Genomic DNA, 16,733 nt, shown 5'->3' with positions numbered 1-16,733 from the left:
AGTAGGAGATGACAAACACAGCGCAACAGCTTGTCTGATTAGTAACAGATTGGCTGTTCTCAGTGCTTAATACAAAACACACAAGGGACAGTTGAGACATTTGTAATCACTTGGACTGTCACGGTCAACTTGAAAACCATAAAATCACAGCCAGTTCATACGCCGAGTCTGCTTGAACCAAAAGTTGATTTATAGTCAGCTACTAATATATGCACAGCGGGATCCTATCACCAGTGGCACGGTGGTGTAGTGGTTAGCACTGTTGCCTCACAACAAGAAGGTCTTGGGTGGAGTTTGCATGTTCTCCCCGTGTCCGCGTGGGTTTCCTCCGGGTGCTCCGGTTTCCCCCACAGTCCAAAGACATGCAGGTTAGGTTAACTGGTGACTCTAAATTGAGCGTAGGTGTGAATGTGAGTGTGAATGGTTGTCTGTGTCTATGTGTCAGCCCTGTGATGACCTGGCGACTTGTCCAGGGTGTACCCCGCCTTTCGCCCGTAGTCAGCTGGGATAGGCTCCAGCTTGCCTGCGACCCTGTAGAACAGATAAGCGGCTAGAGATAATGGATGGATGGATGGATGGGATCCTATCACCCTCATGAGGCCACTGCGAGAAGTGCAAGCCTTCACAGACGACAGAACTGTTAATTAAAACATACAGCACACTCATTTTGTAGACGAAGGTACTCGTTTCCTTCTGGAAAAACAAACAATCCATTACAATTTATAGTGAAGTGAAGAAGACAACAATGATTTTACTTTCATTATTTATTTGACTCTTGATCATATTCACACTGAATAATCATGAGACATTATAACTGTACATGATTTGTATGAACTGTATCTGCCGGATTCACAAAATGATTAGCACAGGATCTCTGTGCAAGCATGTGTTCAAAAACATCATGGAAGCACTTGCACTCTCTCAAGTACACACAAACAACTCCATACAAGTATGTGCACACAAATACTCACACCAGCGCGCACACACACACACACCACTGGGCTAAAGTGTAAATAAAGTTTTTAAGGCTTCCTATTTGAAGGATTCACTCATCCACACATACTTCATCTCAGAGAGGCACAGTCAGTGTTCTGCTATTAAAAGTCAGTTGGTTTCAGTAAGGTTTCCCTCCCAGAGAAGTTAGAATTTCTTCCCTCTCTCGAGCTGTAGGCATATCAGGCTTTATACCTTCACGCCTGCGTTGTAGCATCACAGTATGCTGAGGGGGGGAAAAAAAAATTGTGGTTTTACATACATTCATAAAAGACATACATGTCCATGCATGCATGCATACATGCCATCTGGGCTGTTTCACAATTCAGGTCCACAGTAGTCCAAAAATCAAAGCTCATTTTTGTGTTTCTCTGCTGCAAAAATGACCCCTTTCAGAGCTACAGATCATACACCGGGCGTATTACTTGTGGTGAGAAGATGGCATATCGTGTATTTCTAAAACTGACCCACTTGCTGGGTTTCAGTCATGTGACTTTTCTTAGCAGTTTTACCGGAAGTGAAATAGCTGGTGGTCTAAACAGCTGCTGTAGTGCAAACAACTAGCGATAACTTATCAGAGTAGGCTCGTAATCTAGAAGCCACTGCTCGCTTTAGATCTATTCAGAAGATTGCTATGTGCAACGGAATCGACCCCTACAGTCTGGGAAAGAAGGATTTGTCATATGATCTCGAAAACTACCCTTCAGTTGAGTTCCCCGACATCTCGAACTATCTGGTGCTGCAGACGTCCTTCTACACCGCAAAACAGATGAAAGCGTGGAAGAGTATGGAGGCTTACAACTTTTTTTGTATGTGGCTGGGTAAAGGACCTCGGTATCAAGTCGCTGCCCAATGAATCCTGTATTGTTTTTGCCCGTGTAAGTTTTTTTTAACCTTTTTGTTCGCGCTGCAAGTTGAAGTGTAAACAAACAACAGTTCGCTTGATTCTCACTTGTGTTGGCTCTTATCTCTCAGGTAAATCATTCACAAAGATCATCAGAAACCCCTTTAAAGACCTGGATCTTAGTTAAACAAGATGGAGAAGTGATCACGGCACACTGTAACTGTATGGCTGGGGAAGAATTTGTCGCGACCTTCATGCGTATGGACTTTGTGAGGCATGAGGAGTAAACAAAGAAACAGCTGGGGACTTTAGCACTTCGTGACTAAAAAAAGTACCATAAAATAACGACACATAGCAAGAAAAGTACTTGGAAAACACTAACGACATCGCTGAGAGGGAGATACAAACCTTTCACCAAGTGATCACTGCAAACTCCAGCATGCTTCGACTCGGCTCCCTTCGATTTCAGTGAGAGGTTCGAAAGCCACCTTTCTCGATGTCTTTTTGTGAAATCTTGTGTTCGGTCTCCCTTTTTTATTAGTTCACGGGGAACCCTGAAGAAACTTATCAGTTTCATGGTTTGATCGATTTGAACAACCTAAAACAGTGCAAGCGTAAGGCATTTTTCATGCGAGCAATGCACCTTCTCCGTACAAACGCTTTGTCAACTGAGCTTTGGTAGACCACCAGCTAAAGTTTTGAAGAACTAATGAGGCGGATGTGACGTCACGTGAAACCCAGCAATAGTCCACAAGAGTAAAGTATACAAAGTGAAAAACTTTTGACATGTATGTGAATTTAAAGTACAAATTTTCAAGTGCTGTGTAGCAGTGTTTGTACAAAGTGGTAACTGTAATAACAACTGAAGTGGGGACGAGTCCCTTCAAGTCGTGGTTTTCCAGAGAGGACACTTTTTGATGGACTCACATTTCAACCACATGTGAAGCTCTGCTGCAAATGTGTCTTACATCTGTTTCAAGTCTTGTTTCTTACTGTGCAACAACAGAGTATTCTGTTTTAAAAGAGACAATTTTTTCTTAATAAATCATTTACAACCTCAGCATATGGTGAGTGTTTTCCGGAGAGGACATTTTTAACAGACAGACATATGGCCCTTTTCCACTACCCTTTTTCAGCTCACTTCAGCTCGCTTCAGCTCACTTCAGCCCGACACGGCTCGCGTTTCGACTACCAAAAACCGGCACGACTCAGCTCGTTTCAGCCCTGCTTAGCCCCTAAAACTCGCACCGTTTTGGAGTGGGGCTGAAGCGAGCCAAACCGTGCTGACTGAGGTTGGGGGCGTGAGCAGACACTCCCCTGTGCACTGATTGGTGAGGAGGCGTGTCCTCACATGCTCACACACGCCCCGCGAGCGCGCTGGGATCTGTAAACACCGCAAACCCGGAAGAAGAATAATTATGAATTACGAGAATTTCTGAAGCCTTATGCGTCTCGCCTCATCTATACGCTCTTGCCAGTATCTGTTGGCGTTGTCGGTGACAACAAGCCACAGCACCAAGACCAGCAACACTAACGACTCCATGTCCTCCATGTTTATTGTTTACTTTTCGGGTCGTGAGACTACCGCTTAAAAGATCACTGAATCAGTGACATACAGAGCATCGTGGACGAGTTCGCGGAGCGCAAGGCTCATCGTATGCCCTTCAAATAATGCGCGCAGGAGGCTATTGATGTTTTATTATGAACCATGTACAGTATGTCGCCGAATGTTTTTTTGTTTGAGTTACATGTTCGTTTGAAGGACTTAATGTACAAAATAACATAGTTGCACCCCGTAGTGTTGAAATTGGTAAACACAGTGCATTCAGTGAGGTTTGCACCGCCCTCCTTTTATTTCTGACTCTTCCTGTCACCGTTGCAACCTCTGAGCGCTCATTCGTATGCCCTTCAAATAATGTGCGCAGTATAGGCTATTGATGTTTTATTATGAGCCATGTACAGTATCCTAATGTTTTTTGTTTCTGAGTTACATGTTCGTTTGAAGGACTTGATGTACTAAATAACATAGTTGCACCCGGTAGTGTTGAAATTGGTAAACACCGCAGTTGCGGACATTTTGTAGCCTAAAATGATGTTATGATAAGCTTTAATAAAATGCCCGGTCATTTGCCCCGCCCCCGGCCCGGCTCTGACTTGTTCCGCCACTGTCACTGATGTCACTGTTTGCGCTGCTTAACGACATCACGTGACGTCCACCCACTTTCGCTAACTCCACCCAATGTGTCCACCCACTTCCAGCCAGCACGGTTCAGCGCGGTTGTAGTCGAAATGCAACTTCAATAGCCCCGCTCAGCCCGACTCAGCTCGACTCGGCACGGCACGGCTCAGCCGCGTTTGTAGTGGAAAAGCGGCAAAAGGATACTATCGGAGGCACTTAGTTTACAAAAAAAAATGTAGCTTCCACTTAAATATCTTTATATTGTGAGTGAAAGTGCTGTATACATCCTAAAGTAAAACCTAGTTAGTGCAAAAAAAAAAAGCAATTCTGAATTTACACCAGTAAATCTAAGTGCAATAATTAAAGTAGAACTAAATTAAATGACCACAAGGTTAAAACTGAGGCCGCATTTGACTCTTACAAACATATTTATAGGAACTTATAAGAGACATTAATGCTGTAGGTAGGGCTGGTGTGTCTCTGTAAAATAAGGTAGAAGAAACTCCAGCATACTGTACACACACTGGACCTAGCTGCAGGAGTTACTTGGTGTTATTCAAAAAGACAACCGTGATTGTGAAACAGCCTGTATATGGATCTAAGACAAAAAAGCTTTTAATATTATCAAATGTAGGACTTTTGGAGGACATGTTAAGTCATTTGGTTGTAGAAATGTAATGGACAGGAAGACATTTTTTGCACTTTATAACTTCATTTCACTCTTAAAGGGATTTACAATGGGTTTGGATAGTGTTCAGGTTTTTTTTCTTTTCATTATTCTACATCCATAATGACAAAGTAAAAATGTGTTTTTAGAAAGTTTTTGGAAATGTATTTAAAATGTACATAAGTATTCAGACCCCTGGCTAAGGCATTCCAAATTGAGCTCAGATGCATCCTGAGATGTCTCTCGAACTTACCCTGTCCATCTGGTTCAAATCGAATTGACTGGACATAATTTAGAAAAAAAAAAAAAAGTCATACACCTGTGTGTATAAACGTCCCATAAGGTGCACGCCAGACCAAATCCGAACTTTAAAGTCCAAGGAACTCTCCATAGACCTTGATCAAATTGTGTCAAGATATAGATCTGGGCAAGGGTATAAAACCATTTCTAAAGCTTGGAATGTTCCAAGGAGCACAGTGGGCTCCAGCATCGTGAAATGGAAAGCGCTTGGAACCACAAGAACTCCACCTAGAACTGTCCATCTGGCCAAACTCAGTAACCAGGCTATAACAGTCTTGATCAGGGAGGTGACTAATACCCCCTTTCCACCAGCATGCACTAGGTGCTAGTGCCAGTTTGGAGTTGCGATTCAACTTGCGAACCTTCTAAAAGCCGCTTTGTATTCCCACGGGCTAGAGAGCCACTTCATTACGTATACAGTGACGTCTCTGCTTTCCCAGCAACACGAGCACCAAGCACAAGTGTTTCCCACACATGGATAAATAACAATGAATGTAAAGTTCTTTATCGCTAAAAGGAACTGTGCTGTGCTGGAATGATTGGCTAAATAGCCAACCACATGAATGGAGAGCTTTCACATTGTAAACAAACAAACAAACAAACAAACAAACAAACAAACAAACAAACAAACAAACAAACAAACAAACAAACAAACAAACAAACAAACTTAATCAATCAGTGTGCATGTTATATGCAATGTTATCATGACAAGATGGAGCGCTTGAGTCCGGTCAGCATATTGTAATAGCACTTTTTTCCTAGCCTATTTAAGTGATTATTAAAAGGACATTAACAGTCGATGTACATTTGTTCATTCTGTTTTGTGCCATTAACAGAAATGGATAGGCAACTTTTTTTTTTTAAATCAGAAATCGCAGATACAAAACTTAAAAGCAAATTGTTTTTCTGAAACCTGTGGTTGTCACTGATAGATAACATGTACAACATTCACAGCATGACTGGAGCAGATTCCAATGCAATCCAAAATCACATGTAGTATTTATTTCTATATCCATTTCAGACCTATGGATTAGGTGGACTAGATGCTATACTAGCTCTGGTTTTTTGGTGGTCACACCATTTTAGTTGATCCTGCTGGTCACAATAATCCTACCCCCAGCCCCTAACGTAAGCATTTCTTGTTTCTAGACCAGCAGAGTATTGGTGCCGCTCTCAAACAAGTTTTCCTGACCAACAGCCAGTTCTTTGTTTGTTGAAACACAAAAAACTGGATTAAGATTAGGCACCGGTTCTGAACCAGCCCTTGAACTGCCTTGGTGGAAAAGGGGTATAAGAAACCAATGGCCATGCTACCAGAGCTTCGGAAATCCTTGGCGGTAAGGGGAGAACCTGATGGAAGGACAACTATCTCGGAAAGACTCCATCAGGCCTAAATGAAAGCCATTTCTAAGTAAAAGGCACCTGGCAGGCATTTAAAGAACTCTGAGAGCATGAAGAAAATATCTGGTCTCATGAGACAAAATTTTTACTTTTGTGCTGAACTTCAAATGCTACTTCTGTCAAAATACAGGTACTGTTTGTCAACTGCCTAATATCACTATGGTGAAGCATGGTGGTGGCAGCACCAAGCTATGGGGTGCGTCTCAGTGGCAGGGACAGGGAGACTGGTCAGAACTGAGGAAAGCCTGAATGGAGCCAAAATACAGAGAGGTCCTTGAAGATCACAGATGCTCCCCAGCCAATCTGATTGAGTGTTAGAAGATCTGCCAGGATAAATGGGAGAAAATCCAGTGACCAAATCCAGGTGTGCAAACTTGTAGAGACTTACCCAAAAAGACTTGAAACTGTAACTGCTGTTGTAAAGGTGCTACAAAAGGTCTGAATATTAGTGGTTTCAGTTTCTGATTTTGAATACATCTGAAAAAAAAATCGTAAAGACTTGTTCTTACTTTGTCATTATGGGTTGTGTGTAGATTGATGGCCAAAAAAAAAAGTAAATTTAATTCATTTTAAATTAAATCCATAGCACAATAACATGCATAAAAAGTGAAGGTGTCTGAATACATTACATTAGAGGCATTTAGCAGATGCTCTTATCCAGAGTAACATACAACATACCCAGAGCAGCCTGGGGAGCAGTTGGGGGTTAGGTACCTTGCTCAAGGGCACTTCAGCCATTCCCTGCTGGTCTACGGAATCAAACCTAAAGCTGCTTCTCTAACCATAAGGCCATATCTTCAAACTTTGGAAGGCTTTCCAAACCCACTGTATATGGTATTAATGTTTATCTGAAATGAAAAAGACACAGCTGGTCTTTGTCCCATATGTGTGTGGACAGTATCATTACTGAGTACATCTTTCAAAAAAAAAAAAAGAACAAAAAAAGAAAAAAAGTGCATCAGAAGCAGTCCTTTAAGGTTTTGAGCTATCCTGCCAAATGATTTTACAATCTGTGATCTAAATTAAAATCATGTTGTAAATCATAATGGGCTCACTGCACAAACATTTCCTTGTTCTTCTGTAGTGCTCCTATGGTTCTTGCACTACAGTCAGAGCTTGCAAGAGCTCCGAAAGGTGAACGCCAATGACGTTCATCAGATGTGTAAGAATATTAACAAAGACCCTTTTAGCAAGCCCAAGACTGGCTTCAGATTGTGTGCTACATCAAGCAGCACATACACAAGAAGGGGGAAAACAACAACAACAACAACCCAAAACTATTAACAGAAATGAACTCCCAAACAAATACTGTACCTAATGTTAGCCCACATATTTCACTAGTTCAGCTCACTGATATGGTGGGAAATGTCTGCTACAGATCTTTGCAGGGGGTGAAGTTTTTGTGACGTACACTCTCCTGTGTGCACAGAGGGACACCGCAGTGCTTAGAATATATTTCTTCATTGGTTGTTGAAAATGTTCGGTCTTAAATACGTTATGACAGACCCTCACAGTGACGTTGTGTTGGACAAAACCTGAAAGACAAGTTGCTGTCTCACTGTACTGATGAATTTAGACAACGCTGCCAGAAACAAGTGAGCCGCACAATTTCAATATGTCAAAAGACTCAATGTGAAGAGTTCACTGATTTGAAAGACTTGGGGGGGGGGGGGGGGGGGGGGGGGGGAATCCAGTGGGGCAAAATAAAGCTATAAACGCCATTTTATTAGCAAGCTGAAAATCTGATATTGTAACCAGGTCGCTTTCCAGAAGAACTAATGTAATAATTTCACAGTAATGGGGTAAATGAGGCGGCACAGTGGTGTAGTGGTTAGCACTGTCGCCTCACAGCAAGAAGGTCCGGGTTCGAGCCCCGGGGCCGGCGAGGGCCTTTCTGTGCGGAGTTCGCATGTTCTCCCCGTGTCTTCGTGGGTTTCCTCCGAGTGCTCCGGTTTCCCCCACAGTCCAAAGACATGCAGGTTAGGTTAACTGGTGACTCTAAATTGACCGTAGGTGTGAATGTGAGTGTGAATGGTTGTCTGTGTCTATGTGTCAGCCCTGTGATAACTTGGTGACTTGTCCAGGGTGTACCCCGCCTCTCGCCCATAGTCGGCTGGGATAGGCTCCAGCTTGTCCGCGACCCTGTAGAACAGGATAAGTGGCTACAGATAATGGATGGATGGATGGATGGATGGATGATGAATGACTGTGAGCTGGCCTAGTGGTTAGTGTGTCTGCTTCTTGACCGGTCATACTAAAGACCATCATAAAAATAGGTACCCTATGGGTACATGTGGCTACTGCTTATAAATAAAATTGTTTTCTGATACCATGTCCATACAGTAAATATATTTACTCTATGAGGCAGTAGCCACAAAAATGAAGCGTAATCCAAAAATGAACAATTTAAAAATCATAGAAGTAAAATATACCAAGTGTCTGTACTTTATATTATTCTACTCTTACAGTTTTCGAAACTGAAACCTCCGAACCGAGGCCGACATACACACGCTGTCGCTGTGACCAAAACTCTTATTTCCCGGAAATGGCCCGGCGCTAGAGCTCAGTGGTCTCAATACTCTTTTTGACAACTTCCTGTTACAACTCAGAAGTGCATCATATCTACATCACACATGGGACCACTGACCGAAGAAGGCGAGGAAAGGGAGACAACTTGAAGTAAATTTTAAAATAGGAACGCAATTTCAATCGGTCATAAGCATAAACGTGTGAAAGCGATTTCTTTAGTCTAGTCCATTTATTTCGAATCGTGAACCGAATTGTATACACTCACCGGCCATTTTAATAGGAACACCTGTATGCACATGCGCAGTGAGCAATTGTTACACACATATTCTTACAACACAATGACATAGTGGCTAGCGCCTCTATGAGGCAGTAGTCACAAAAATGGTACCTACTGCCATCTGGCAAGGCACGCTGTAATACAGATGTGAGTGGGGAATCAAACTCTCATGGTTACCAGAGGACTAGCCCCCCACTGTAACCCTAGCTGTGTAATAGGCGAGAGGCTAAGGGCTACCGAAACAGAGATTGGTGCCACACCCATGCGCCTTAAAGAGTTGGGTAGTACTGGGACAGGAAACTGCCTGGGAAGAAAGAAGAAACCTTTTTTAAAGAAGAAACCTTTATTATTCGTCACATGCACACTTCAAGCACAGTGAAATTCATCCTCTGCATTTAACCCATCTGAAGCAGTGAACACACGCACACACCCAGAGCAGTGGGCAGCCACACACAGCGCCCAGGGAGCAGTCAGGGGTTCGGTACCTTGCTCAAGGGCACCTCAGCCCAAGGCCGCCCCATGTCAACCTAACTGCATGTCTTTGGATTGTGGGGGAAACCAGAGCACCCAGAGGAAACCCACGCAGACATGGAGAGAACATGCAAACTCCACACAGAAAGGCCCTCGCCGGCCGCTGGGTTCGAACCCGGAACCTTCTTGCTGTGAGGCAACCGTGCTAACCACTACACCACCGTGCCACCCTGGGAAGACCAGATCCTGGCACAGAAGAGACTTTGACTTTTGAATGGGGGTGAATACTTATGCAATCATAACTTGTGTATTTTTATTTATAAGTAATTTTAACCACACTGATTCCCCCACTTATATAATCCCAATTCTTATGGGTGAATATTTAAGCAATTTACTGTGTACATATGGTAAATCCATAATTTGTAAAATGAGATGTGTTTTTTTTATTTTTGGTAATGAACTGCAATATGGTTTGTAGGCAATATACGTTTAATTTGTTGTGCATACAGAATTTACCTTTCAGATAATCAAACACATTTAATAGGAGTTGCTGATGCGTTATTGGTCACTAAATTGATTTTTTTGGTGTGGACCACTTGATACTTAGACCCTGGTTTTAAAATGCGTCTTGCGCGATCAGATCACAAGTGGACAGCACTAAATACAAAGTGTAAACAACCACCAAGACGCAGTCACTCAAACCACTTGCTGAGGTGACCTGGGACATATCATTTGGGGTGCAAACGCTAATGTGTCCGGATGCATCCCCAGCAAGGACACAACAGGAAAACAAATCATTAATGCAGGACGCGGTGGTTGTTTTGGTCAGAGTGGCAACTCTGGGGGGAAAAAAAAAAAAAACGGAGAAGAGCACTGATGTAGAAGAAAATAACAAAGGTGTGTTGCATGTTTAATGTTTTTACATAACTGTGCACAGGGCTCTTTGACCTTCTAGCGGAACTGACGTAGGCAGTAACGATGACATCTGAACACCTTAGAGTAGCATGATAGACAGCTGTAAACGGCTGTCTGTCTACTTGTGACCACTTACGAAATTGTGCAAGGTGCAGTTTAAACCCAAGTGTAAACAGGGCCTTCGACTAAATGTTATGTAGCCGGTTACTTAAATTAGCTTGACACTGCTTTACATTACATGCATTTAGCAGACGCTCTTACCCAGAGCAACATACACCATACCCAGAGCAACCAGTTGAGGATTAGGTGCCTTGCTCAAAGGCACTTCAGCTATTCCTGCTGGTCCAGGGAATTGAACCAGTGACCTTTTGGTGCCAAAGCTGCTTCTCCAACCGTTAGGCTATGGCTTCCCCATAGCTTTAGGATTTTCTTTTAGGCCTCAGCACTAAATGCCTGTGTATGTGGCTCAAATTTCACCAAAGTGTACAGTGGTGCTTGAAAGTTTGTGAACCCTTTAGAATTTTTTATGTCTCTGCATAAATATGACCAAAAACATCATTAGATTTTCACACAAGTCCTAAAAGTAGATAAAGAGAAACCAGTTAAACAAATGAGACAAAAATATTATAATTGGTCATTTATTTATTGAGGAACATGATCCAATATTACATATCTGCGAGTGGCACGTGATCTTTAGCAAACTGCAGACGAGCAGCAATGTTCTTTTTGGTGTTCTCCTGATGGTGGACTCGAACATTAACATTAGCCAATGTGAGAGAGGCCTTCAGTTGCTTAGAAGTTACCCTGGGGTCCTTTGTGACCTCGCCAACTATTACACGCCTTGCTCTTGGAGTGATCTTTGTTGGTCGACCACTCCTGGGGAGGGTAACAATGGTCTTGAATTTCCTCCATTTGTACACAATCTGTCTGACTGTGGATTGGTGGAGTCCAAACTCTTTAGAGATGGTTTTGTAACCTTTTCCAGCCTGATGAGCATCAACAACGCTTTTTCTGAGGTCCTAGTATAATATTCTTGTCTCATTTGTTTAACTGGATTCTCTTTATCTACTTTTAGGACTTGTGTGAAAATTTGATGATGATGATGATGATGTTTTAGGTCATATTTATGCAGAAATATAGAAAATTCTAAAGGGTTCACAAACTTTTAAGCACCACTGTACGTCGATGTAAACAATATACTGTCTGCAATCAGGAGAGCTTTAATTTGTTGGGAGAAAGTGAAAGCTGGTGTTCTGTACGGAGTTAACATACTCACCCAGTACTTCCTGCAATTCTTATACTTCAAGAAGTATGCAGAGCACATGGCTTTATCATAGTTATACACTTCCAGGCACCTTTGAGAACCATCACTCTCCTGCACAGAGAAGGAGTAATAAACGTTAATACTTGTTATGGGACGGGGAATTCATATAATCTGTACAAGACATATTACAAATTGTGACCATGTACTTTTAACTCTCATGAGTACCGTACGAGCACTTGCTGAGTCTCTCTCAGTCGCTGTGTGCGAGTTTATGAGTGAGTGTGTGTTTATCTGAGGCTCCCTCCAGTCCTTTCTTCGACCAATCTCGACGTGTTCGTGATCAATTAGAGAGAAAGTAGCCTACGTGGTATCAATATGAACTCCCTTAGCAAATAAATGCTTGGATTGTATTCTGCATTGCATTTAAGTAGCTTTGGTAAACATGACCACCAAATGACCAATGAGATATAATAAACAGTAGAAAGTACAGTTTTCATCATACTGTACATCTTCAGCAATTAAATAATTATAATTCATGATAATTAGAGGCAAAGATACAGTCTACATGAGAGTAAGTATGTAACCTAGCACGGATGCAGCATAATTCTCAGTTATTTGGCAGTCAATTGTTCTTGTGTATATACACTCACTGTCTACTTTAATACGTTCATTTAATCAGCCAAATCATGTGACAGCAGCACGATGCATAAAATCATGTAGATACAAATCAAGCGCTTCAATTCATGTTCACTTCAAACATCGGAATGGGAAAAATTGTGATCTCAAAGTGTGACTTTCACTGTGGCATGGGTGCTGGTGCCAGATGGACTGGTTTGAGTATTTCAGAAACTGCTGATCTCCTGGGGTTTTCACACACAACAGTCTCTAGAGTTTACATGGAATGGTGCGAAAAACAAAAAACACTAAGTGAGCGACAGTTCTGTGGGTGGAAATAAACGCCTTGTTGATAAGAGAGGTCAGAGGAAAATGGCCAGATTGGTTTGAGCTACCAGGAAGGACATGGTAACATTCAGTGGTGCTTGAAAGTTTGTGAACCCTTTAGAGTTTTCTATATTTCTGCATAAATATGACCTAAAACATCATCAGATTTTCACACAAGTCCTAAAGTAGATAAAGAGAACCCAGTTAAACAAATGAGACAAAAATATTATACTTAGTCATTTATTTATTGAGGAAAATGATCCAATATTACATATCCGTGAGTGGCAAAAGTATGTGAACCTCTAGGATTAGCAGTTCATTTGAAGGTGAAATTAGAGTCAGGTGTTTGTAATCAATGGGATGACAATCAGGTGTGAGTGGGCACCCTGTTTTAGTTAAAGAACAGGGATCTATCAAAGTCTGAGCTTCACAACACATGTTTGTGGAAGTGTATCATGGCACGAACAAAGGAGATTTCTGAGGACCTCGGAAAAAGCGTTGTTGATGCTCATCAGGCTGGAAAAGGTTACAAAACCATCTTTAAAGAGTTTGGACTCCACCAATCCACAGTCAGACAGATTGTGTACAAATGGAGGAAATTCAAGACCACTGTTACCCTCCCCAGGAGTGGTCGACCAACAAAGATCACTCCAAGAGCAAGGCATGTAATAGTCGGCGAGATCACAAAGGATCCCAGGGTAACTTCTAAGCAACTGAAGGCCTCTCTCATATTGGCTAATGTTCATGAGTCCACCATCAGGAGAACACTGAACAACAATGGTGTGCATGGCAGGGTTGCAAGGAGAAAGCCACTGCTCTCCAAAAAGAACATTGCTGCTCATCTGCAGTTTGCTAAAGATCACGTGGACAAGCCAGAAGGCTATTGGAAAAATGTTTTGTGGACGGATGAGACCAAAATAGAACTTTTTGGTTTAAATGAGAAGTGTTATGTTTGGAGAAAGGAAAACACTGCATTCCAGCATAAGAACCTTATCCCATCTGTAAAACATGGTGGTGGTAGTATCATGGTTTGGGCCTGTTTTGCTGCATCTGGGCCAGGACGGCTTGCCATCATTGATGGAACAATGAATTCTGAATTATACCAGCGAATTCTAAAGGAAAATGTCAGGACATCTGTCCATGAATCTCAAGAGAAGGTGGGTCATGCAGCAAGATAACGACCCTAAGCACACAAGTCGTTCTACCAAAGAATGGTTAAAGAAGAATAATGTTTTGGAATGGCCAAGTCAAAGTCCTGACCTTAATCCAATCGAAATGTTGTGGAAGGACCTGAAGCGAGCAGTTCATGTGAGGAAACCCACCAACATCCCAGAGTTGAAGCTGTTCTGTACGGAGGAATGGGCTAAAATTCCTCCAAGCCGGTGTGCAGGACTGATCAACAGTTACCGGAAACATTTAGTTGCAGTTATTGCTGCACAAGGGGGTCACACCAGACACTGAAAGCAAAGGTTCACATACTTTTGCCACTCACAGATATGTAATATCGGATCATTTTCCTCAATAAATAAATGACCAAGTATAATATTTTTGTCTCATTTGTTTAACTGGATTCTCTTTGTCTACTTTAAGACTTGTGTGAAAATCTGATGATGTTTTAGGTCATATTTATGCAGAAATATCGAAAATTCTAAAGGGTTCACAAACTTTCAAGCACCACTGTATTTGCTACACTTTTCAGTGACAAACACACGACGGGGTGGCGCAACTCTCTCTCTCATTCCTGATTGTCTGAAAGACACACAGAGACACAGGTTAACAGACAGCCAGTAATTTGACACAGGTGCACCTCATCACATGTTACCTGCTGGTTCAACCTGCCTCCTCGCCGTTCACAGCCGACGCTCGACCACGCCCCCGCTGCCACACTATAGTCTTACTGTCAGCTCAGATCAGGGGTGGGTTTCCCAAAAGCATCGTAGCACAATGATCATCATTAAATGGTAGCACAAGCATCACAGTGAACACTCTCTCCCCCCTAGTTAAGATGCTCTTAGTGTTAAGAGGCTTTTGGGAAACCCACCCCAGTCCGGTCGTTCTCCTCAGATCTCTCTCATTAACAAGGTGTTTCAGCCTGCAGACCCTCTGCTTTCATGATTTTTTTTTTTTACACCATCCTGTGTAAACTCTGGAAATTGTTGTGTGTGAAAGTCCCAGGAGATCAGCAGTTTCTGAAATGCAATCCAGCTCATCTGGTACCAACAACCGTGCCATGGTTACAGTCACACAGATCACAATTTTTCTGATGTTTGAAGTGAAGCTCTTGAACTGTATCTGCTTAATTTTATGCATTGTGCTGTCGCCACATGATTGACTGATTAGATAACTGCATAAATGAGCAGGTCTACAGATGTTCCTATTAAAGTGATAGTGTATATTCTTTAAAAAAAAAATTAACTATTCTATTAATTTGTTTTCTTGCACTGATCGATACATGTGACAATGAATGATTAAATGACATGTATGTCCATCTCAGTGGACTTAATCTGCTGTGAATCAGACCAACGTAACATTCATGATCACTCTATATAAATTTCCATTTTAGGGCTCGACATTAACAGTTGTCCGACTGTCCGGGACAACCAAATGTTTGGTCTGAAAAAGTCGAATCCGCATCTGCCTGTCTGATGGGACAAGTTGAATATTTGTTGAAAATCACCATTTTTATAGTAATTATTCAAAAGTTCCATCAATAAAGTTCCAACAAAACTAGTTCAATCACTTCGATCTGGCCATGTTATTGTTTACGAAATTCCGGGGGAACAGGAGTACAGCAGGTGTGTGTGTAAAAATAACCACGTCATAATATCTAATTACAGAGATTAGACTCTGGATTCATTGAAATCGGAGAAATGGCGATCAAATACTTCAATAAAATAAATATTTGTGGTGAATCTTCATTTCATTCGGCCATTCATTGTATTTTTCTTTTGCATGGTTTACATTAACCATCACACATGGCGTAAAATATTTGGTGGAAATTTTACGACAGTGCCGAACTCACTTACGGTTTGTTTTCCTTCACAACGTGATTCTGTCACCCTTATCATATCCAACTTGTTTTCTTTTGGTTTTGCTTCTTTAAATTAATTTATACTTCATGTTTTACTGGATTAATCAAGATTTAACTTTATTTCCTCTACAAACTTTGAGGCCCACTTTACACGGCGACGGTCTGAAACAAAAACGCAAAAGTCCGTTTTCGTTCTCACTTTTTTCCGCGTCTACACGACCGTTTTCAAGGAGGAAATCTGCGTCTATACGGTGACGCATAAATGTGTGGAATTCAATTGGATGTGCATGCCAGGCGGCTAGGTGGTGCTGTGAAAGACCTCCGCTATGTCTGCACGCATGCGCAACATCTTCCGTCTTGTCTGATCTGCACATCTGCGCCGCGAAAACTTTGACTACTCCGGCTATGGTAAGTAAGAAAGTAAGTAAAAAAGTAAGAGCATGCTATACCCGCCTCTGTTCATTAACGGTATATGTGCAGATTCGGTATAGATGTTCGAAGGACTCCTGGACGTTTATTAAAGCTGCCAGAGCAGCTTGAAGGTCCGTTGGATCGATGTAATCAGACATGCTCTTACTTTTTTACTTACTTTCTTACTTCCCGGGCTGGCATGTACAGTATATGACATATGTATGACGTAAACGCGTACCCGACGTGAGCAGATCCGAGCAGAGTTTCGCGTATTGGGTAGTTTAGACGGATATGCAACGGGGGTTGTTTTTAACTTATCCACTCTGGAAGGCGTTTTCAATTTTTTCCGTTTTTCAGCCTCGGAAATGCCGTCCCCGTGTAGACGAAAGGCACTTCCGATAAAATATTTAGTCGTTTTTACCCGACAGCGTCCTCGTGTAAACGGGCCCTGAATTTGGGTGAGTCGAACGCTTAAAACTGTAGATCAGGTAATGGGTTACAACAACACA

General features: G+C 42.1%; 1 protein-coding gene across 1 annotated transcript in view; it reads right to left on the bottom strand.

The window, feature by feature from the left end:
• Positions 1-749: 749 nt before the first annotated feature.
• The window catches only part of chchd7 (coiled-coil-helix-coiled-coil-helix domain containing 7), a 32,057-nt gene continuing 16,073 nt past the window's right edge, over positions 750-16,733 (bottom strand). Inside the window, exons 3-4 of the mRNA XM_060933094.1 lie at positions 11,853-11,951; positions 750-1,219 (exon numbers count right to left, since the gene is read on the bottom strand). Of these exons, the coding sequence (XP_060789077.1) occupies positions 1,115-1,219; positions 11,853-11,951 (204 nt within the window). The 3' untranslated portion in view covers positions 750-1,114. The remainder of the gene's footprint in view (positions 1,220-11,852; positions 11,952-16,733) is intronic.

The sequence above is a fragment of the Neoarius graeffei genome, chromosome 1 (genome assembly GCF_027579695.1).
Source record: "Neoarius graeffei isolate fNeoGra1 chromosome 1, fNeoGra1.pri, whole genome shotgun sequence".
NCBI classification, from domain to species: Eukaryota; Metazoa; Chordata; class Actinopteri; order Siluriformes; family Ariidae; genus Neoarius; species Neoarius graeffei.
The sequence above is the reverse complement of the archived record's forward strand: the minus strand, read 5'-3'. Positions and strand labels throughout refer to the sequence as shown.